The sequence below is a fragment of the Equus caballus genome, chromosome 6 (genome assembly GCF_041296265.1).
Source record: "Equus caballus isolate H_3958 breed thoroughbred chromosome 6, TB-T2T, whole genome shotgun sequence".
Lineage (NCBI taxonomy): Eukaryota > Metazoa > Chordata > Mammalia > Perissodactyla > Equidae > Equus > Equus caballus.
The window spans coordinates 532,264-556,976 of NC_091689.1; the positions used below are offsets into that span (position 1 = coordinate 532,264).

General features: G+C 41.0%; 1 protein-coding gene across 36 annotated transcripts in view; it reads left to right on the top strand.

The window, feature by feature from the left end:
* The first annotated feature begins 327 nt into the window (after positions 1 to 327).
* The window catches only part of UNC80 (unc-80 homolog, NALCN channel complex subunit), a 218,145-nt gene continuing 193,759 nt past the window's right edge, over positions 328 to 24,713 (top strand). For all 36 annotated transcript variants that reach the window (XR_011439827.1, XR_011439828.1, XM_023642229.2 and 33 more), the window contains exons 1-7: positions 328 to 461; positions 1,457 to 1,505; positions 4,181 to 4,337; positions 5,502 to 5,803; positions 11,329 to 11,452; positions 14,146 to 14,219; positions 17,417 to 17,556. Coding sequence is in view for 34 of the 36 variants with exons in the window: in XM_023642229.2 (XP_023497997.2) it covers positions 370 to 461; positions 1,457 to 1,505; positions 4,181 to 4,337; positions 5,502 to 5,803; positions 11,329 to 11,452; positions 14,146 to 14,219; positions 17,417 to 17,556 (938 nt within the window). In the remaining 2 variants the exon portion in view is untranslated. The remainder of the gene's footprint in view (positions 462 to 1,456; positions 1,506 to 4,180; positions 4,338 to 5,501; positions 5,804 to 11,328; positions 11,453 to 14,145; positions 14,220 to 17,416; positions 17,557 to 24,713) is intronic.

A 24,713-nucleotide genomic window follows, 5' to 3' on the forward strand; every position in this document is an offset into this window, starting at 1 on the left:
CTGCCGCTCAGCCTGCCCACTGCTCTCGTCTGCCGCCGGGCTGGCCGGCGCGGGCCGCTGTCCACAGTGGGAGGTGCTGAAAGCAAGGAGCGGGCGCGGGGGCGGCGAGGCGGACGGCTCCTCCGAGCGCCCCCCTCCTCGCTCCGCGGCTCCTCCAGCCCTCCCCTCCTCCCGCAGCCATGTTCCACGCGCGGGGAGGGGTGGGGGGAGGGAAGAGGAACGGGGGATCAGGGCGGAGAGAGCCAGCTCTGCCTCGGGGAAGGAGGGGATGAGTGTTGGGGAGAGCAGCGGGAGGAGGAGGAGGCGGCGGTGGCGGCTAGCGAGGAGCCAGCGCTGGGTCCTGCAGTAGGACTCCCAGGAGCCACCATCATGGTGAAGAGGAAGAGCTCCGAGGGCCAGGAGCAGGACAGCGGCCGCGGCATCCCCTTGCCCATCCAGACCTTCCTGTGGCGGCAAACCAGGTGAGGGGCGCAGAGGGCGCGCCGCGTGCTACCCGGGGCTGGGGGCGCTCCTGGGGCCGCCCGGGCCGACTCCTCCGTCGCCGCTGGCACTGCTACTGAGGCCGCGCCACAGCCTGCAGCTCCCTCTCGGGGGCTGGAAAGCAAGCCCTCTGCACTCGCTTGAAAATACGCATTTAAAAAATATTTCAGTGAAGTTTGACCACAAGCAGCTAGGCAGTTGTCGAATAAATATATACATTATTTAGGGGGTGGGAGGGCAGAGAGGCTAGGAAGTGGGGGCGGGGAACTAGGGAAGATAATTATGACTGGTTGTGCTCCTGCGTCCAATTCCCCCTCCATCTCCTGCTGTAATTCCAGCCCAGTGACCTGTTGTTTTTCCAGCTCCTTTTTGGCGTATATCTGCTTTGCCCACTTGTTAACCATTTTTGCTCGGATTCAGCCAGTGTAATCTTCCTCGTTAAAGCCCAGGGGGAGAATGACTTTTGATAAGGAATTTTTCTTTTTCCTGGAAAGTCTTGAAATCTATTCCAATAAAGAGGAAACAAGGTTTCCATTCTCCTCCTCCTCCTCTTCCTCCTTTTTCCTTTTCTTCTTCTTCTCCTTCTCCTTCTTCCTATTTTAGAGATTTATCAGATAAGAAATTAGATTCTAGAAATCATGACCTACAACCTGTGTTCATCTTTTCAGTTTTTAATATGACTGTACACAGGAGTAATGCACCACTTCTAACCATTGGCGATTTAGAACCTAATAAGGTAAAAGTCTTCAGAATGAGTGGATACAAAATACCTAGAGATCCATACCTCTTTCATATATGTAATACACATGTAAAAACAAATGTCTTCAGCTGTTCAACAGCTGCTCATTAACAAGCTGTAGGACAGCATGAAGTTTGAGTTTCATAGCACCATGTCTTATTCGTGAAAAATGTCATAAAGATGCTCTAATAATAATTTTACTTATATTTATAACAAATATCTCTATTAATTTTTCAGTGCATTTTTGAGGCCTAAACTGGGGAAGCAATACGAAGCCTCTTGTGTGGTATGTGACATTCACCCTTTAATGATTATTTTCATATTCTGTGTGGCAATTTCAACCCAAAGAAAGACGTTAAATCATACTGACTGTATGCATTAATTGGCAAATATCATTGTGCACCTACTGTGTGCCAGGCTCAGTGTTAGATGACGGGATAGAGCAATAATCAAATATAGATTGTGCATTCTAGTGGGGGGAGGACAGGCCACACACAAGTAAGTAAAACACACAGTAACCAGATGGTCATAAGTGCTATGGAGAAAAATTAAGCAAGAAAGGAAATTAGGAGCACTAGGGTGGGAGTTTCATCTTAGAAGTGGTGGTTGAATAAGGTTTGCTTGCTAACGTAACCCTTGGATGAAGACTTGGAAGAAAACATGGAGGAATAGGTGAGGGAAGAGCAGAGGGAACAGCAAATCTAAAGATCCTTCACCCAGAGTGGGGAGAGGAGGAGCAGTAAAAGACAGGATAGAGAGACTAGAGAACCAGGTAGTGGAGCCTTGCAAGGCAAGCTTAATAAGTCAAATCCTTAATCAACAAAATCTGGACTGTTATGTAATGGAAGTTCATAGGATAGGTGTCCATGAACTACTCAAACAAAGTAATATGCAATTCTGAACTTTAATGTCCTGTATTTGTTGTGGAAGTCTGAAGATGGATGATACAACATAATTACTAAAATAATGCTATTAACATTTAGGCTAAATACGGTGCGCTTGTCCTGAGGTTCTAAAGGAATCCTGTATCCCTATAAATTTCCATTTTACAAACCGAGAACAAAAGACGTGAAATTGTGAAGCAAAATTGAGATAGATTTTTCAGACTTCATTAAAATTTGGAGCTCACATAAAGGTCTTCACTTGCATATATTATAACCTAAAAGTGGAAACCTACCCATTTGGATATTATCATGAATATTTGCAAATGACTGCAGCATGTCCTTCTAGTAAGGGCTCTGAGATATGTCAGGGCCACAAACTGTGATGGAAGCCAACAGGAGAATTAGACACACACACACACACACAAATACACACTCAAATAGGAATTTCTTTTGTTGTATCTCCTGCCCTTTAAAGTTGTCACAGAGATATTTTTTAAATATAACTTTGTAATTAAGGACCTTTTAATGGAATTTGTTGTTGCGCTTAGCTCAAGTTAGAGTAATTTGCCACTTGAAATCTCTGAGCCTTGCTTAAATCGTGCTTACAATTTTGCTAGCTTAAAATAATCCTGACTTTTCTCTGTTCTTGGCAAAGATATGTCTGACATTTTAATGTAGTCACACAATATCAAATAACTAAGTCACATTCATAGATAGATAAATAGCTAGATAGATGATAGATATAGAGATATAAATATAGAAAACAATTTCCAGGGTTTAAAAAATTATATTAGTAACATTTAAGAAGACAGTCATACTAAGTAGCTAGAGCTGCCTGAGATTATAAAATATGTAACGCATCTTCTAAAATGTATTCATCAAGACTGTACAAATTCTTTGTAACCTTTGAATGTCTAACACACTCACCCTTCACTTAATGAATACTTAGATACCTGAAGGCTGGAGAATTTAAAAGAATTTGGGTCTGCTTTTATTTAGTTTCCTTTAAAAAACACAAAAGATGGTATTTCTGATTACACTCCTTAACCAAACCTCAGCGTGCCTTTTATTATGAAGGTGAATTTCTTATTTTTCTCTTTTAAGTCACAAAGTAAAGAGTCTTCGTTGGAGAATCTCTATGTTAAACCATGTCTTTTTCTCAGGTATCCTAATAATTCCAATAATACAACTTGAACACATGGGACTTGTGTTATTGTCCCTCTAGAGTGTACTTACACAATTTTGTTGCCCATTTGGGGCATCAAGTAGCAAACAGATTCTGTTCATACAAGTCAAATTTTTATTAAACTTTTAATTCTAATATTTGGTAGCTACACTTTCCCCAACACCTTATATACTATATACTCCTTCCCCTTCAAGAATAAAAAAGAACTATGTAGGTCAAACTTGCTCTGGGAGGCTTCTTTCTCTAGAAGTGTCCAGGGCCAGGATAGACAATTTAATAAACAGCAAAGCAAAAAACTAAAGGGGGCTTATTTCCCTCCGTTCTTCTCTTTCTCCCCTTCTTTCTTTACTCAACAGATACATTAAGTATCTTTATGGTTACAAGCATTAGGTAAGGAACGTCTTGTGCCAGGTCATTGCTAAGGACATGGAATAACCCCAAATCAGATTTTTTGAAAGAATTGTGTCTTACTAAACAACTGTGGAAGGTTGACATAGATTCTGTCCCTCAAGATGCTTTCACAAAAGATGTTTCACTTTGGCCTGCCTGTCACGTTGGTTGTCTCAGCAGCATTTTATAAAATACTACATCCCAAAATTTAATGAGTTAAATGTCTTGTACTCTTTTTTAGAGGAAGCTTATTTTGGTGGAAAGAAAAATCATTTCATAATTCAAGCCATATACTTTAGATCAAAAATCTGAAAATGTGTAAACAGTAGGAAATTATCGCTGACCCATTGCATGTCAACATACACAATGAAGAGCCACGCGAGTGCCCTCTGAAGAACTGGGTCCAGAGATATGCATCTTGTAGTAACTTGATGTCCATTTTCTCACCAATCAGAGTCTCTGATTCCTTATTTTACATGCCTTTTTATTTTGTATCAACAGTCCTTTGAACGAGTGTTGGTAGAAAACAAGCTGCACGGCCTCTCTCCAGCCCTCTCGGAAGCCATCCAGAGCATTTCCAGATGGGAGCTGGTGCAGGCTGCTTTGCCCCATGTCCTCCACTGCACTGCGACTCTGCTTTCAAACAGAAACAAGCTAGGTTGGTGTTCCTGTGTTGCTCCTCTATGGCATACCATTGTCCTTTATATTCAGTCATAACAACCACATTTATTGGGTACTTACTATTTTCCCAGGTGCTGTAAACACATTATGTCGTTTAATACGCACGAAATCCTCTTCACGTTGCTACGACTATGATCTCCATTTTACCAATGAGGGAACTGGCTCTCTTATTTTCAATTTTACAAGTTACATGTGAATATATTCTCCTTTGAAACACTAAAATATTATAGGGAAGCTAAAGACTATCACCCATCTAAGATGGATTCCAATCAGAATTGTCCCTTTTGCCCTCCCAAATCCTAGAGCAACCACTTTAACTTTGTAGTATTGTGCGTATGTGTGTGCATATGCATAAAGGTTATTTTTCTTTTTCAGATTACTTTGCAGATTTCCTTTCTCACATGGTACTAAGTCCTAGGCATCTACCCCATGGTGGTGTACATGCTCGTCTCTATCCAGTTCCTTCCCCTCATTTGGGTCTCTGCTCAAATGTTACCTTTGTAGAGGGCCCTTTCTTGGTCACACTGCCTAAAATAGAGTAGTTGTTATCTTCAGAGCTTATACCCTTAACTACTATGCTGGGGCCGGCCCTGTGGCCGAGTGGTTAAGTTCACATGCTGCCCTTCGGCCACCCAGGGTTTCGCTGGTTTGCATCCTGGCTGCAGACATGGCACCGCTCATCAAGCCATGCTGAGGCAGTGTCCCACATAGCACAACCAGAAGGACCTACAACTAGAATATGCAACTATGTATGAGGGGGCTTTGGGGAAAAGAAGAAAAAGAAAAAAAAAAAGAAGATTGGCAACAGTTGTTAGCTCAGGTGCCAACCTTTAAAAGAAAAAAAACCATTATGATTCCTATTTGGAAATATATATGAGTATCTGACAGAAGAGATGTAATGCATGTGGTTTCTCCTCCTGTGACAGCACAGCATTCTGCAGAGATTGCAGCTGGTTAGAAAGCTCTGAATAATAATGAGCCCTTCCAGCAGTGGTTATAAGAGGTACAGAGAAATGCTAGTGTCTCCCAGGAAATTGAACCACAGAGCGAAGCAGGAATGTTCTTCCCAGACCCAAGGTTGACATCCATTGTTCTGCTCACAGAGTTTGTCCTAACCTGTCTGTGTGGTTGTCCCATGCAGGCCACCAGGATAAATTGGGTGTTGCTGAGACGAAGCTCCTTCACACCCTGCACTGGATGCTCCTGGAGGCCCCCCAGGACTGCAATAGCGAGCGATTTGGGGGCACAGACCGAGGCTCCAGCTGGGGTGGCAGCAGTAGCGCTTTCATCCACCAGGTTGAAAACCAGAGTTCTCCAGGGCAGCCTTGCCAGAGCAGCTCCCACGATGAAGAAGAGAACAACCGGAGGAAGATCTTCCAGAACTCCATGGCTACCGTGGAGCTCTTTGTGTTTCTCTTTGCTCCTCTGGTCCACAGGATCAAGGTAAGCAGAAAGCTAGTGTCAGGCTGCGGTGGGATACAGGTGAGGTGAGGGTAGGCTTCAAATGGTCTTTCTCTATTTGGTTGTCCATGTCTTTGTATGATCTTATACAAGCCACAATATGGAGATCTTTATTTCTATATTATACTACTGAACATTATTTCAAAGACACAAATCTCCATGTACCATTTACCTACTTGAAAACTTCAGTGGTCCTCCACCTGCCCAAGATAATGCCCAACATATTAAACATGGCATATAAAGATAAGCATGATCTGGGGCCTAAGATCCTCTGTTATCAACTGCCAAACCCTATTGGCCCCCTCATGATCCAGCTCTGGGAACTATAGGAACCATTCCCTTGCTGTTTGCTCTGCCCTCCTTGCCATCCTCTGTTCCTCTCATGGTTCTTCAGACTTCAACTTCAGTGTCATCATTTCCATGAAGCTTCTCCTCTGACCTTCCCCATGTAGACTTAGTCACTGTCTCCTTTGATTTCTCTAGCATTTTGTAGCGACCTTTATTATAATGCAGAGTATAGAGCATACATTTTTTATTTTTATGTGCTGTGGACTTTTTGACAGTTTGGTACAACCTGAGAATTGCTTTTCATATTATTTTTAAATGCTTAAAATACAAAACAGAGGATCACATGGAAACCAATTGTGTTAAAATACAATTATATCTGTGTACCCCTTGGATCTGAAAGAGACAGTCTAATTTGAAGTTCCTGTGCCACCATCTTCTAGCTGTGTGATCTTGGTGATATTACTTAACCTGTTGGATCCTCCATTGCATAAAATTGTGGCTATATGTGAAGATATAGTATAGTTCCAACACAAGGAAAGAAATCAAGAACTGTTTGTCACTTCTGTGGATGAATAAATTACAGTATTCCATCTAAGTGCTCTGATAAGACATAAGAAGGAATTAATATGCCTAACTGTTCTTTAATAAAGTGTTAGGGTCCTGATGAATGGATGTTTCAAGTTAGCAATATATATATATATTCATATATGTATGTATGTGAAGGTCGTTGTGAGACCATTAGCAATCACTAACAAGGGTGTGGACTAGTGAGTCTTTTCACCCATTCTAATTTTAGTTAAAATTCACTTTCACTTGACTCTGTCCCATTGCTAGTAGGAATAGAATTGAAATTATCCATAAATTCCCAGAACGCTTCACATGCGTTGGCCACATTGCTCATCAAACATAGTAAGAATTTTAAATGTTGTTAAATCAAATTAAGTTGCTACTTTAAAAGCTTTGACTTTCCATTTAAAAAAGTCTTTCATAAACGTTACACTTAATAGAAAGCATCACTTTCACGGACACCATCCCCTGGCCGAGGGACCCGCAGGACTGGTTCCTGCCCATCCTCTGGGCCTCATCTCCCTCTGTCTCACCAGCCTCGCTGTTGTTCACGATCCTCCAGGCTCAGCAGAGGCTCCCCTGCAAACTCAACAAGTTTATTCTTGCTTTCAAGTCCTTGCACTGGTTTTTCCTTCTATTTGAAACATTACCCCACCCTCTACTCCTGGACTTTCACATGACCACGTCCTTCTCCTCAGTTTATTCACAACTCAAGTGTCACCACCTCAGAAGGAATTTCCCTGGCTGCTTCAGTGCTACTGGTACACGATTGTACTTATTTTTCCTTCTCGGCACTCCTCAGTACCTGAAATTATGTTATGTGTCTGTCGACATGCTTGTTGCCCATTGCTCCCCTTAGAACAGAGGTTCTTGAGCACGAGGATGCTGCCTGTTCAGGTCATGCTGCATCTCCAGTGTCTGGAAGAGCATCTGGCATATATGAGGCATTTGATAAATGTTTAATGACTGATTCTCGGAGTAAACCCAAATGATTATCAGAAGTTGATCCAGGTGCCAAAAGTAGCCGTTACATGTAGGTACATGGTCCTTAAAATGAAGAGGGCAGGAGAGAAAGCTCCTTAAAAAAAAGGTAGCTCATAAAGATGTCTGTTTATGGAGAAATATCCTCTGGATTAGAAAGTGTGGAAGAATAGGAGTGGCCAGAATGGCTGTAATTTTATTTGAAGATGTGCTGAGCGTCCAAGTTTTGGAAACAGGCGTGCTTTGAATCCAGTACTTGCTGCTCCTGACTCTATGGCATGGAGCATAGTCTAAGGCTTTTACTTTAAGTCTCAGTTTTCTCAAGTGTAAATTGAACATAAAAATAATTTTATGGGGCCTGCCCAGTGGCGCAGCGGTTAGGTTCGCACATTCTGCTTCCCGGTGGCCTGGGGTTCACCGGTTCAGATCCCAGGTGCGGACATGGCACCGCTTGGCAAGCCATGCTGTGGTAGGCATCCCACATATAAAGTAGAGGAAGATGGGCACGGATATTAGCTCAGGGCCAGTCTTCCTCAGCAAAAAGAGGAGGATTGGCAGTAGCTGTCTCAGGGCTAATCTTCCTCAAAAAAAAAAAATTTATGGGCTGTTGTGAGGATTAAATGAAGTATAGTGCTCAAGCTGACACATAAGGAGGCAGTAACAAATGTTAGTTGCTTTTAATGTTGGCATTTTATTGCTATTAGTATTATGTATTATTAATAAGAAGGGAACGAGGTCTTCTTGCAGGGGAGATGACATAGATAGTTGAGGAAAACTGGCTCAAGACCCCCAAGTTTTACTTATGGCCTGGAATTGGAGTGTCAATAAGGGAGTAAGACGACACACAGAAAATACTGTACAGTGATTCATACATAATACCGTGATGTAACAATTATTGTTAGATATTTTTACTAGCACTATTGTTTTATCGTTTTATTGTTGCTCTCAGGGAAGTATTGTTCTAGATGCTATAGGGAATAAAAAATATGTAGCTCTCACAGCATACATAGTAGTATGCAGACTTGCCCATGACCGTTTCAAGGGGAGTGGCTTACTCTCCCCTTAACTCCAGACCTGTCTGACTAGCTGTTTACTCAGTATGTCTAGCTGGATACTTAACAGGCATCTCAAACTTAGCATTTTTGAAACGTGGCTCTGGATGTCCCCAAACCTGTCCCTCCTTCATTTTGCTCATCTTTACCAATGGCAAAGCCAAAAATCTTTGCCACTTCTTTCTTTGACACTCCACTTCCAGTCAATTAGCAAATTCTGTAAACAGTATCTTCAAAATGTATCCAGAATATACCGCTTCTCATTTTGCCCTCTGCTAACACCATGGTCTAATCATCTTTCACCTAGATGAGAATAATAGCTCCCTAAATTGTGCCTCTTTCCACCCCTGGCCTTTCTTAAACTATTCTTATTAGCTGAGTGATCCTATCAAAACATACATCCAATGATGTTACTCTGCTACTCAGAACCCTCCCGCAGCTTCCCTTCTTACTCAGTAATTGCTGAAGTCCTTACTATGACCTATCAGGCCCTGTATTATTTGGGACGCCATAGCTTCTCCAACCTTATTTTTTCCTACTCTTCTGTGGTTCACTTGACTCCAGGCATCAGTCTCTTGGCTTTTACTCCACACATGAGCCTACTTAGGACCTTTGCACTTCCTGATCCCTTTTCACGGAATGCTTTTTCTGGAAATATCTACATGGCAGCTCCTTCATTTCATTCAGACCCTTACTCAGAAGTCACCTTCACGATGAGGCCTTTCCTGGCTATCCTGTCTAAAACTTCAGCACCTCGTTCAATGCCTCCCTTTACCTGCTTTACTTTGTCTCTTTTGCACTAGGAGAGCAGGGATTTTTGTATGCTTTGTTCACTTCGATCCCAGAACCTAGAATAGTACCAGGTACATAGCTGTTGTTAGTGCTGATGAGTCGATTCCAAGTCCTAGCCACCCTGTATCCAGCAGAGCGGAACCCCGCCGGTCTTTTTGTGCCATCCTCTCACTGTCTGGCGCTCTATCAGACAATGCTCTGCTGCTATTCATAGGGTTTTCATGGTCAATTTTTTGGAAGTGGGTGGCCAGGTCCTCCTTCCTAGTCTATGTAGTCTGGAAGCTCCACTGAAACCTGTCCACCATGGGTGACCCTACTGGTATTGGAAATCCCGGTGGCATAGCTTTTGGCATCACAGCGACACACAGCTGCCATAGTATGACACCCGACAGATGGGTGGTGTGGCTCCCTGACCAGGAAAGGAACCTGGACTGGGATGATGAGAGTGCTGAATCTTAACCACTTGACCACCAGGACTGGCTAGGTACATTGTAGGTGGTCTATAAATATTTGTAGAATGAACGCTGAATGAATTTGCTGTATGTGCTTTCCTAATACTTCCATAGGGAATCCTAAAGGCTTTCCCATTGCGGGCCCTGCTGTAGTGCCAGGAGCCCAGTCTATAGCCCGCAGAACAGTCCTCTCTGTACCAGCGTGCAGATTTGTTCAGGGATTTCATCAGCTTTTCCAGTTGAAGCTTCCTTTGACACTGAGCTACATTGATTCACCGTTTACAGAATCACTTTTTCTTTTTCTTTTTTTCCAATTTGTTCCTAAGTGGTTTTTAACCATGGCTACGGGTGAGAGTCATGAGGGGGAACTTAAGAAAACCTCACAGCGATTCTAATTTAATTGGTCTGGGTAGAGGAGGAAGTGGGACCTGGGCCTTTTAAAAGCTTTTAAAAGTTTTAAAAGCTCCCCAGGTGATTATAATATGCAAACCAAGGCTGCAAATCACTGCCCTAGGGAATTCCTGCATCTCACTGTGTTCCTTAATCTGTGATCATGTTCTCTGCTTCCATTTCTACATTGTTGTGACAAGCTAAGTTGCTTAAAATGTAATCTCAGGATGTCATATATTTGCACTTAGACAATATGACATTGCATTTTAAACATATCAGCCACTCAAAATGTTGTAATGATGAAGCAGAAAATGTACCCCTTGGAAGAGAACTTAAATTATACATAAATTGAATGAGTATGAGTTGTACCAATTTCTAATGCTTTTTTGAGAATTGTGATGATGCCAGGACCTATGGGGGAGGGAGGATGCCCGACATATTCCTGCCCCAGAGAAATTAAAGATTGTGGAGAAGGCAACATTACAAAATAATACACTATGAAGGGTCAAAATATATGTTCCTGACTCCATGAAATACAAGAACAAGAGATGGACTGGAGAACAGAAAGTCAAAATGGCCAGCATCTGAGGATATTGCCTTATGAGAGAGAAAGAAGGACAATTAAATTATTAAGAGGAATGGTAACGATAAGCACAAGAGATCTGCCAAGACTCTTGAAATGAGTAGGCCGTGATCACTGCTAACACAAAACAATAATTTGTGTGTTTCATGCCTTGCCCAAGCTGCATTTTAATTAATTATTAATTTTGCCTACTAAAGCAGACACCGTGATTTCCGTAGTAATTGTGGTGATAATTTAGGGCTCTTGGTTTACCCTGGAAACACTCCTTTGTGTGATGAAAGAAGGTCTAGATCACCCCTTTTTGAAAATGATCTTGTGAATGATGTTAATCCTTGTGTTGACTGATCCCTTCCCCCAGTTCTTAGAAGCCAGTCATCGGATATAGATCTTCTCTTCCCCCAGGAATCTGACCTCACGTTCCGACTGGCCAGTGGACTTGTTATATGGCAGCCCATGTGGGAGCACAGACAGCCCGAAGTCTCTGGCTTCACAGCACTGGTGAAGCCCATCAGGAACATTGTTACAGGTTTGTGTCTCAGAGGCCCCCTGGGCTGGTCTTAGCAGACTCCCCCACACACAGGAGTGAGGGGGATGGGACGGTTTTCCCTTAAGAAGCCAAGAGGAAGAAAATTCCTCCAGGGAGCTCTCTAGGTGTGCCAGGTGCAGGGCTCATTCACATGATGAGAAACTCCAAACCAAGGGCACATGCTGCGTGCTGTGTGACTTTGGATAAGTCATTTAAACTTTCTGTGCCTCAGTTTCCTCATCTGTAAAATAGGAGTTAAAATATAACATTATGAGTACTTACAGAGTTGTTATGAGGAATAAATGAGTGAATTTCTGTAAAATTGTTTAGAAGAATGCCAGGCACCTAGTAGGTGAATAAATGGTAGCTATTGTGGTTGTTGTTATTCTTATTATATCATCATCGTTATGGCAGATGGAGTAGCAGCTCCTTAACAGTCTCGCCTTAGTGTTTTGTTGCTGTCAAAGCGTTTTACTGCAGGAATTGTCTAATGAAGTAGTCCCATTGTCAAACTATAGAAAAAGCACAAGATGACGGCTTGAAAAGTGCCTGGGCAGCTCTTGCTTCACTCCAGATGTGTCTCTCACTATGTGTGCAACCTAACCTCTCTGAGTGTTCCCATTTCATTTCTTTAAAATGGAAATAATAATGCTACCTTATAGGGCTTCACAGTGTGCATACAATGCATGTTCATAGTGTGTGCACACAAAGTGCACGTCAGTGCCCATTTCATAGTAAGCACTTAATAAATCCATCCTTCTCTTCCTAAACCAATTTTTTGGCATCAATAACAAAATTAAAAAAGAGATAAATGATGTGAGAAATCTACAGAGGCAAAAATATATTTATGTATGTGTATGTATACACACGTATATATATAGTTTGCTTACTCCCTAAGTTTTCCCTGCAGGCAATGGAGGATTATGCATGTAAAAGGGCTTTGTAAAGGGAAGGAAACTATAAACACATTTTTACATACTTTTTTCCTCCTATAATTTAACACAACCTTGCAAGGTACCTATTATGTTAAGGAATTTTGTAAATTAGGAGTGCCCTATTATTCATATATGCGATAAGATGCTTAGAGACATATCATGCTTACTATAGTCGCTCAAAAGGAAGATGAACTTTTTCATATAGTAAGTATGGACTAATCCCACAACTTACATGTATAAAATACATTAATGATTGAAATAAATTATAGATTCAAGAGTAACAGTCTGTCACACAGTTCAAATATTAAGGAACTAAATGAGTAAAGACATCATAGCCAGAAGTGTTCTTCAGATTCCATGGATGGAATGAGGTTAATTTCATTGGATTCAAACAATCTGAGAGTGGAGACAGATATATGTGGTTAAAAAGCTGAAAACAATAGAAATAAGACAGAAGAAAATAAAATATACTATGGTAAAACAAAACTATTACTGAAGAAGCCATATCTTTATGTTGATTAAATAAATTTAATTTTTTTAAGTCCTATCACCTTCCTATATAAATGAGGAAGTCACCTCAAATCTAGGTCTGTCTCTCTAACACATAAACTATCATTTTACGCGTGTATAAAAACTGTTAAGAGATTATGTCCTCCCGTAGAACAGGGGCTATTCACTTCACCCTCCCTTGGCCTCTGGATGATGCTCATGGTGGGTTCCTTTCCCCTCTGCCTGATCTCTGTGTACTTGAAAGGATGCCCAGCATCTGAGGGGAAACGAAACTCAGCTTAGACGGCATGGCCAGAAGGAAAAGCAGTGGCATGTGGGTGACACTCCATTGGTCTCTGGTTTTGTGAGGTTGGTACCCACTTTCCCTTCAGCACCAGTTTACTCACAATTCAAATGGGGTGTCGACATCTTAGTTTCCCACTGTTCTTGATGCTCCGGTAAAGATGTAACTGATTTTGAATCTTACCTCAAGGGCAGCTTAATGTGTTCATTAAAGCACAGACCCTGGATGGAGCCAGATAGCCTGGGCTGGAACCTTCACATATGGTCAAGTGACCTTGGGCAAGTTAAACTTCCTATGCCTGAGTGTCTTCATCTGTAAAATGGGTCTAATAATATACCGTATGTTTTTATACAGTTATTGGAAGTGTTAACTGAGTTGCTATATGCAATATACTTACAACAGGATTTGGCAACTCCTGTGTACTATGTAGATAATAATTAACAATTATTATTTTTACTATTGCCAACTTTTTAGCACTTTAGCCTATTGAGTCGGACTGAATAGATGAAGAGATCTCCATTGACAACCTAGAAATTCTAAGATTTTTGAATTGGTTGTTTGATTTCTCTTAGAACATACATTATTAAATGTCTTCTTCCAAGGTAATAATCTTTTTTTTTGAGGAAGATAGCCCTGAGCTAACATCTGCCACCAATCCTCCTCTTTTTGCTGAGGAAGACTGGCCCTAGCTAACAGCTGTACCCATCTTCCTCTACTTTGCATGTGGGACCCCTGCCACAGCATGGCTTGACAAGCAGTGCATAGGTCTGCACCCGGGATCCAAACTGGCAAACCCTGGGCCACTGAAGTGGAACGTGTGAACTTAACCGCTGCACCACCGGGCCAGCACCAACAATGATCTATTAAAATGAGATTTTTATTTGAAAATGAAATGAACTTATGAAATAAAATGAACTTACCATAATCTTATAAAATTTGTAAGGGACTTTCTTCCATCTTTGCAGCCAAGAGAAGTTCTCCAATCAACAGTCAAAGTCAGACCTGTGAATCGCCAAATCAGGACACAAGCCACCGGGAGGTAAGTTTCTTATCATGAGGAGAAAGGAAGCAGTCAGCCTTCGGATGTGGTGTAGTGTGAAGGGTAAGACATGAGTTCTAGAATGAGATACTTGGCTTCAAAGCAGGCTTCTCCTCCCTGCATGTGAAACCTTAAACAGCCTCAGGTTTTCTATCTGTCAAGTATGGAAAATAATTTTATGTACTTCCCAGAAGTGTGGGGGTGCTGAAACAGGACGGTGGATGATTAGTGCTTTATCTCAATGACTAGTGTGTAACGAGGAGTGCTTTATCTCAATGGCATGCAACACTCAATAAATGTTAGTTATCATTATTTGTCCCACCTTAACTACACTATCATCTTCTTTCTGTCAAGTATTGAATTCCCTAGTATGTAATACAGGCACGATAGTGCTACAGCAGGTGGGAGGAGGGAGTAGAAAGGAGGCATAAGATATAGTCCTAGCCATTAAGGAATCTAAAAGCTTAATGAGAAATCAAGACTAATCCACATAAAACAGAAGATGCACAATAAAACAGAATATAATTCAATGCAAATTTCTCATGCAGTATTCGGTTTGGAAAAGAAAGAAATGAGGGCCAGAGTAGTTCAAAGCCCCATGGAAATGTATCCTGCCATTAACTTCGCACATGTTTAGATGACCTGCCTACACTTCCAGTTCAACCCGTGCAAAATAAACTATGCTGCCTTCCGTCAAAATTGGATCCTCTTTCCAACTGATGTATTATTGTCAGGAGTATCATCATTCTTCATGCCCTCCAAACTGGAAATTTTGGAGTCCTATTATATCTATTTAGTGAGCAATTGCTAAGTACAGACACTGTGATTTATATGCTATACTTCATCCATTCTAAGATGTAATTTTTTTCACTTTTAACGTCTTTGAAATCGAGTGTGTTTGGCGATCTTTGGCCTCTTACAATCTCCCTGCTTGGTAGCAGTCTTGATATGCTTGTTGTTCTTGTGCAACATGAATTTGCTCATTTCCAGCATCTAAATTTGAAGAATCAGGGTCAGTGGCTTAGAAGAATATGTCAGAGCAAATAGCGGAGTGCTCTTTTAAGAAATAACATTCTTGACACAGAGGAAGTTATTCTGTGGAAAAACATCCATCAACAGCTCTGAGTTGAAATTTCTAAATGTGAAGAAATTTTAGGAACACCTACACAGATTTATTTCACTTATATTTTCCTTTTAACATATATACAGGATGGATATATAATCAAAAGCTATGCCTTAATAAGTCTAAGACAGCCCCTTTAATAAGTATAAAATAAAAAGTCCTCACTAAAAAGAAGAGATCCAGTTTAATGAACAGGGTTTTCTCCTAATTGAACATAAATTAATGGTGTGTCTTACAACTGATGGCAGCTTAGATACAATGAGACCTTGCTCTCCTCAATCCCGTTTGATCTCTTGCTGAGTCATATTGTTTTCTTTTTGTCGTGTGCTCAGACGTGCCCTTACTCGCTGTGCCTGCTTCCACCCTCTAAATCCAGGTTCTAGATCTAAACTAGACTGCAGCTTGAACCACCTCATTGGATTTTCGACCTCCAGGCTCTCCTGCTTTACATAAATACCGCTCAATAATGCCTCGCCCATCTTTGCAATGTGTCGTTTATTTATTAGCTGGTTCCACAGAGGCTTCTTATATGCAAGGTGCCGTCCTTTCATCGGATCCCTTCCTCCTTAGGAACCTGTAGTGGATCCTGTTGGCCACCACCTCGAGACCAAACTCCTCTCCCTTGTTCTACATGCTTCCTGCTGCCTGGAGCATCCTTCTGAAGTGACCCTCGTTACCCTCAGTCAGGGAAGCACTGCTTCCAGTGCACAGAGCCTGTGGTTCAGCCTCCAAGTCCTTGCTCCAACTGTTTCCTCTAACTGAATGCTTTCTTTCCTCCCAGTTGCCTGTCTAAATTCTACCGTTCTTTCAAGGACCAATTAAGGTCTCGACTCCCTGTAAACTCTTGTCTAATTACTCTAAACCTGAACTGTCCAATAGGGTAGCCACTGGGCCCTTGGGGCTGTTGAACACTTGAAATAGGGCTAGTCTGAATTGAGATGTGTCATAAGTATAAAATGTATGCTGGATTTGGAAAACTTAGTATGAAAAAAAGAATGTAAACATCTTATTAGTAATTTTTATATTGTGTACATGTTGAAATAATAATTTGGGGTTACACAGAATATATGATTAAAATTAATTTCACCTATTTCGTTTTACTATTTTTAAAATCATCTATGTGGCTGGCATTTGTGGCTTGTGTTATATTGCTATTGGACATGCTGCCCTAACCTATATGCATTTGTCTTAAAATTAACTCTAAGCTTTTGCATTCAAGGTTTGGGTTCATATCGTACTTTTTTTTTACCTTCCAAATCACCTAACGTGAGGCACACGTAGTGTGCTCCTGCTAGGGGATTCTTTGATCAAGTTCAGAAGACTGACTTCATGAAATTTCTAGCTGTATTTGTCTCTCTGCATCACGTTTGAACAAAGCTTTCTTATTTTACGTATGAAAATAGAAATCGTAAGAGCTAAAATACTATGATAGGTTTTTTAGGCCCTTTGTAACTTTAGGAAGAATTTTATCTGTAATACCTATGGAAAAATGTCTCACATTACTTGGGCATTACATGTATCAGCCAAAGGTAAATAAAAGCTGCTCTGTAAGAGAATGGCTGAATTGGTACTTAGAGATCAGAATAAAGATCATCATATCCAATTGGAAAAATGTATTACACCCCTCCTCTGACGTGTGATGGAACCTGAATCTTGCACTTCCATCCTCATGATCCGGATGCGCTTTAGTTAGCTCTCACTAGCCTGTGTTTGTTTTCAGCCTTGTGTCTCTGTTCCATCCACCTTGGTACTGATGTTACCTTTGATGAATTGTTGGATGGAACTCTTTTCCTATAGATACTTGATATGAGGTGAAAAAGAAAAGAATCAAGAGCAAATGAAATAAAGTATGTGAAAACACTTAGCCTAATGGGTGGAATGATGTAGGTGCTCTCTCGAAGTCTGTCCCCATTCCCTCTTAGATGAAGGCAAAAATCCCTTGGTCTATGACATCATATTTAGCTATGGTGCAAAAAAGTTACTCAAATTTAAAAAACAATGTGTCATATGATAGCTAACTCTAAAGGCTATACTTGAAGAAAAAAAACTAATGTGCTATCTTCACTTCCAAAAGGGACTCCAGGTGGTCTGTGAAACATTCCAGTCAGCTTCCATCTCACCCAAGGCCTCCATTTCAGGCTGCCACCGAGGAAACTCCTTTGATGGAAGTCTGTCCTCTCAAACTTCCCAGGAAAGAGGACCATCACATTCCAGGTACGTGATTGTGGTGTTAGGGACAAAAGTGTATCCCCAGTCACCAAAACTTAAATCTGCATTTTTAGCTACTTCTACAGCCTCTGTTCCTTAAAATGTGTACGTGCGTGATATGCGTATTATGTTCTTGGTCAGGGTATAATTAGATTAATAATTCCAGAAATGTTCTATGAATGACTCGCATTCAAACAAATTCAGGTGGAGGTAGGCAGACATGTCTGAATTGATGATTCAGCCATGAGGAGTCTGAATTAGGTAACATTTTAAATATTTAAACGCAGAAACTCAAATTATGCTATTGAAGGATAATTTTGCAAGGATGTGAAAGGATCTGCTTTAATGTACAAGAATATTTTCTGCCGGTAGATCCTTGTATTAAAATGGATACTTCTAAAATTCTCAAAGGGAATTGAAAAGTCTGTTTTTTGAAACATTTCAACACTGTCCCTGTTAGCTTGACATGGTGAAATGGCTTACAAATGCCTTCCCTGTGGACAGATATTGGTCCACTTCCTGCTCCCTGCTGAAACGGTGGAGGCCTAGATTCATCAGGTTTGCCTTTGTACCCAACTAGAAATTCGACCTAGGGGGCACGAGTCCCTGAGACCATTTGTCTATCCCTACTTTCAAATGAGGTTGCTGTCTAGTGGATAGTATTTTAAAAGCTGATATTTTAAAAATAGTTTTATTGAGGTATAATTTATATACCATAAAATTCACTCATTTTAAGCGTATAATTTAATGATTTTTTAGCAAATTTACAGAATCGTGCAACTATTACCATAGTCCAATTTGAGAGCATTTCTATCACCCAAAAAATCCCTCGTGCCCCTTTTTGGTCACTCCCACTCCACAACCTGTCCCAGATGTTCACTTAACATACTTTCTGTCTCTGTGTTTTTGGGCATTCCAGATAAACGGAATCATATAGTGTGCGGTCTTTCACATCTGGCTTCTTTTATGTAGCATACTCTTTTAGAGGTTCATCCACATCGTAGCGTGTAAATTAATTCATTGCTTTTATTGCTAAATAGTATTCTATTGCATGGATATATCATATTTTATTTGTCCATTCTCCAGTTGATGGATGTTTGAGTTGATTCAACTTTTTACCTATTATGAATAATGCTGCTGTAAATATTCACGTACAAGTTTTTGTGTGGACGTACGTCTTCAGTTGTGTTGGGCAAATACCGAGGACCAGAATTGCTGGGTTGGACGGTAAATTTGTTTAATTTTTTAAGAAACTGCCAAATGATTTTCCAAAAAGGCTGTCCCATTTCCCATTCCCACCAGAAATGTATGAGAGTCCATTGTTTCTCCATATCCTTGGCAGTCACTCTGGTGAGTGTGAAGTGGGATCTGATTGTGGTTTTAATTTACATTTCCCTAATGACTAATGTCATTAAGTATATTTTCAAGTGCTTATTAGCTATTTGAATATCTTCTTTGATGAAATGTCCATTCAGACCTTTTGCTCAAGTTTTAACTGGTCTGTTTGTCTTCTTATAAATTGTAAGAGTTCTTTATATTTTCTAGATAAATTGTTTATAAAAGAAAAAAAAAGATCCACAGATATTTCTCTCAGTGTTAGCTTGTCTTTTGATTTAGTAATTTTTAAATTATCTACCTCCTCTGGCACCAGAACCAGGCTACATGGGTGTGGTCTATTTTAAAGATTTCTTGGATGGGGCTGGCCTGGCGATGTAGTGGTTAAGTTCACGCACTCCATTTCTGCAGCCCAGGGTTCATGGGTTCGGATCCTGGGCACAAACTGCTCATCAAGCCACGCTGTGGCAGGTGTCCCACATGCAAAAATAGAGGAAGATGGGCACAGATGTTAGCTCAGGGATAATCTTCCTCAGCAAAAACAGAAAGATTGGCAATGAATGTTCGCTCAGGGGCCAATCTTCTTCACCAAAAAACAAAGAAAAAGATTTCTTGGATTTCTTGAAAGCATGGAGCCATATGAATATAATTGTTTTCTAATTAAAATACTACTATGTTATTCTTTTAGAAAATAATACATAAAGAGCTTATCTTTATGTCTTCATTTTGGACTTTAAAAGCAAGTGGCCCAGCTGAATAATCTTTTGCTGGTTGAGATTATGAATTTTTCTTTTCCTGAGGAAGATTCTTCCTGAGCTAGCGTCCATCGCCAATCCTCCTTTTTTTCGCTTGAGGAAGATTTGCCCTGAGCTAACTCTGTTGCAAACCTTCCTCTATTTTTTACGTGGGCCGCTGCTACTGGCTGGCCACTGGCCAGTGGTGTAGTTCTATGCCTAGGAACTGAACCTGGGCCACCGAAGCAGAGCATGCCGAACTTAACCACTAGGCCACCGGGGCCGGCATGAGAGCATGTGAATTTCTGACAGCGCTTTAGTCATATAGGCAGAGATCGTTTGTGTTTATCCACATGACTTACCGTACCAGGTCGATGGTGATGATGAGTGCTTAAAATCATATCATTTTAAATGTGGGACGAATGCTGTGTTGAGGACCGATCCAGTCTGATGCACTAACAATGTTTTAACCACAGAGACACTTTCAGCAGTGAAGAATGTAGTATTCTCAGATAAAGTGCATTTCACTTTTAAATAGCTCTATTCAGTGGAATGGCCTTCTTATATTTGACCAAACTTTGCTTTCCTGTAGTTTCTGTCTGTGGTTCTTGTGTTAGTTTTCTGCTGCTGTGTTACAAATTATAGCAAACTTACTTGTCTAAGACAACACACACTTGTCACTTTATAACTTCTGTGTGTCAGAACTGAGGTCCCTGTTTTCCTGCTGGCCCTCGCCTGGGGGCTGCTCTCGTTCCTAGAGGCCTCCACGGTTCGCTGCCAGGCAGCACTCCCCACAGGCTGCCTCACAACATGGCGGCTAACTTCTTCACAACCAGCAAGGGAGGGAAATGCTCTCTAATTCCCATCTGCTAATACAGTGTCTTTATATAGCAATCACATGAGTGGCCTCTCAGCACCTTTCTCATTAAATAACCTAACTATTGGAGTGGCCTCCCATCACCTTTGCCATATTCTATTGATTAGAAGAAAGTCACAAGTCCTGCCCACACTCAAGAGAAGAGGATTAGAAAGGGTGTGACCACCGTCAGATGGGAATCAGGGGTGACTCCCCTAAATGCGCCCACCACAGTCTTTTTGAAGATGGACAGACTCTTCCCATATTAGCTTCCACTTACTCAAAGTAACTATCAGGATGACCTTCCCCCCAAGGGAATTTTGTTTTATGACATCGTTTTATTTTATGACAATAACTCACTAACAAAGTTATCAAGGGCATCATTAAGTCAAATTTGGGGAAAGGTAGTTACTTAGGACACAGACTAAAGAGAGTAAGAATAAGAACTACCTTTGATTGACATCTTCTTTGTGCCAAAAACAGAACTAGCATCTTTACGTTCATAATATTATCTAAATTTTCATTTATTCATTCATTTATACACCTTTTAAGTGTATGCTAGACACCAGGGTTATGACAATATCAAAGCTGTTGTCCTCAAAGGGCTCATTTTCTAAAAATATAGATAGATTAAAAAAAAGAGTGAATGAATAAATAAATAAAAGTATGTTTAGGTTACTCTAGGTTACTCTAAGACTATGAAGGCAAAAGCAAAGTGTTGGGAGGCAGGCTTTCTTTCACGGAGACCTGAGTGATATGAAGGAAGCAGCCTCATGAAGATCTGGAAGGAGCAATCTAGGCAGAGGGAACAAGAACTCTAACCCTCCAAATTGGTAACAAGCTCAGTGTTTGGAAACAGCAAGATGGCCAGTGTGACCAGGGTGCCGTGGTGAGCAGGGACAAGTTGTAGGGATCAGGTGAAAGAAGTTGTGAGGGGTCAGGTCACACAGGAGCCAGAGGACAGGGTAAGAAGTTTGGATTTTGTTCCAGGGGTGAGAAAAAGCCCTTGGAGTTGTTTGAGCAGTGGGGTGCCATTAACTGAATTGCATTTTTTAAAGACCATTCCAAATGGTTTGTGGAAAATAGAGCTGAAAGGCCAAAGACGCAGAGACTTGTTAGCAGACTCCTGCCGTGGTCCAGGTGAGAGAGGACATGGCTTGGTTAGGGTGGTGGTAGTAAGGGTGGAAAGGCTGATATGAGACAGGAATTGGGATACGCTTTGGGGTGGAGCTGACGTGTGGGAGTGAGCAAAAGAAAGAAATGAGGCATAACTGAAGTTTTTGGCTTGAGCAACTGAATGAATGGTGATTAAACCTATGAGACAAGGAAGTCTGAGAAAAAGCATATATGAAAATATTCTAAATCTGTCTACCTCCACCTATATCTAAGGCCATCACCATCATCCAAGCCACTCATCATCTCCTGCTTGGAGTATTGCAATAGCCTGCTTATTAATCTCCTCTTATTTACTCTTGCCACCATCCAATATAGAACATAGAAAGTCACGGAAAAAAATTATTGATACTGCTCCTAGGCTTGAACTCTTGTAATGGCTGTTCATTGCTATCAAGTTAAAATTCAAAATCCTTGACATACTCCTGAAGGCTCCGCATGATCTGGCTGCTGTCTAGTCTGACAATGTGCACTCACACCCCTGTCACTAAACTCCAACCCTTTTTTTTTTTTTTTAACTTTTTATTAAGATTATGATAGTTAACAACCTTGTGAAATTTCAGTTGTACATTATTGTTACTCATGTTGTAGGTGCACCACTTCACCCTTTGTGCCCTCCCCACGCCGCTTTCCCCTGGTAAGCACCAATCAGTTCTCTTTGTCTCTATGTTTAACTTCCACCTATGAGTGGAGTCATACAGAGTTCATCATTCTTTATCTGGCTTATTTCACTTAACATAATACCCTCAAGGTCCATCCATGTTGTTGTGAATGGGACAGTTTTATCCTTTTTTGTGGTTGAGTAGTATTCCATTGTATATATATACCATATCTTCTTTATCCAATCATCAGTTGAGGGGCACTTATGTTTCTTCCACGTCTTGGCTATTGTAAATAATGCTGCAATGAACATAGGGGCGCATGGGACTTTTGGAATTGCTGATTTCAAGTTCTTTGGATAGATACCCAGTAGTGGGATGGCTGGGTCATATGGTAGTTCTATTTTTAATTTTTTGAGAAATCTCCATACTGTTTTCCATAGTGGCTGCACCAGCTTGCATTCCCACCAACAGTATATGAGGGTTTCTTTTTCTCCACAGCCTCTCCAACATTTATCACTTTTTTTTTGGATATTTTTTCCATTCTAACAGGTGTAAGGTGATATCTTAGTGTAGTTTTGATTTGCATTTCCCTGATGATTAGTGACGATGAGCATCTTTTCATGTGCCTATTGGCCATCCGTATATCTTCTTTGGAGAAATGTCTGTTCATATCCTCTGCCCATTTTTTCATCGGGTTGTTTGATTTTTTCTTGTTGAGCTGTGTGAGTTCTTTATATATTATGCAGATTAACCCTTTGTCAGATATATAACTTGTAAATATTTTTTCCCAACTAGTGGGTTGTTTTTTTGTTTCAATCCTGTTTTCCCTTGCCTTGAAGAAGCTCTTTAGTCTGATGAAGTCCCATTTGTTTATTCTTTCTATTGTTTCCCTCGTCTGAGGAGTTATGGTGTCCGAAAAGATTCTTTTGAAACTGATGTCAAAGAGTGTACTGCCTATATTCTCTCCTAGAAAACTTATTGTTTCGGGTCTAATCTTTAGGTCTTTGATCCATTTTGTAAACTCCAACCTTTTTTGAGATCTTCCCATGCACTAAGCTTCCCCTTACCTGTGAGACTTGGAGGATGTTAGTCTCTGCTGGATTGTTCTTCCATTTGTCTTCACTTAACCAACTCCTCATCCTTTAAGACTCAGTTTAAATATCTTTTCCTTATCCCCAGAGAGGCATTGGCCCATGTTAAAGACTGTCACAGAACTCCCTATTTTCTCTTATGGGACAAAAGACAATTGTAATTTAAATACTTGTGTGATTATTTGTCTAACAGCTATCTCCTTCCCTAGACTATAAAATCTACCAGCAGAGGGACCCGGTCTCTTTTACTCACTGCTCTAGCTCTAGTGCCTGGCACATGGCTGTTGGTGAAGGGTTCTAAATAAGCAAATGAGTTTGATCTTCAGAACAGCCATGCAAAGAAGACATGATTCTTTTAAAAATGAGGAGCTGGAGCATAGAGAGATTAAATGACTTATCAAGGACACACAGCTAGGAAGTGGAAGAGCTAGATTTGAGCCCAGTCTATCCAGTTCCATGGTCTATACTCTTCACTGCTCTCCCACAAGAAGGGATCTTTAGGGGGAGCACAGTTGGGTTCCTATACTTCTCCTCAATTATGTTTTTGGGGAGGAAGATTGGCCCTGAGCTAACATCTGTTGCCAATCTTCCTTTTTTTTTTTTCCTCCCCAAAGCCCCAGTACATAGTTGGATATTCTCATTGTAAGTCCTTCCAGGTCTTCTATGTGAGCCACTGCCACAGCATGGTGACTGACAGATGAACCATGTGGTTTTGTGACCAGGAACCAAACCTGGGCCACCGAAGTGTAGCACACTGAACTTTAACCACTAGGCCGTCAGGGCTGGCTCCTCAATCATGTTTTAATAGGAGCCTCTTTTCTCTTTGATCTCTCATTAAAGGAGGAAATGTTGTGGTTATTTGCCAGAATGAGTCATTTTCAGGCACACAAAGATTCCTAGATGCCTAGCATCATCTTCCCACGACCTCTGACAAATATGAAACTCAACCCTTATTTAGTACTTATCTAATTGGATCTTGCAGCATTTTAACCCTGCTGACCACTCTACCCTTCCTGACATTCCTCCCTTGACTTTTCTACATTATGCTTACTGTTTGTTTGTTTTCTTACCTCTCTAACAGACCCTTTCCAGAATTTTCTTTGGCTTCTCTTTCATGGCCCTCCTCTTACTGTTGGTTTTTCCCTCTTCTCCCACATTTTCCCTCTGAGTGATCTTATTCACTGCCATAGTTCAATCACTAGCTATATGCTGATGACTCTCAGACCTTTATATCCAATCTAGACAACTCTTTTGAACTCCATACCCATGAAATTTACCAGTCTCTTGAACTCAATACCTCTTTCCTAAGATCCTAAGATACCACACAATTCAAAGTCATTGCAGACAAAGCCTATTTCCTTCACTAAGCAGT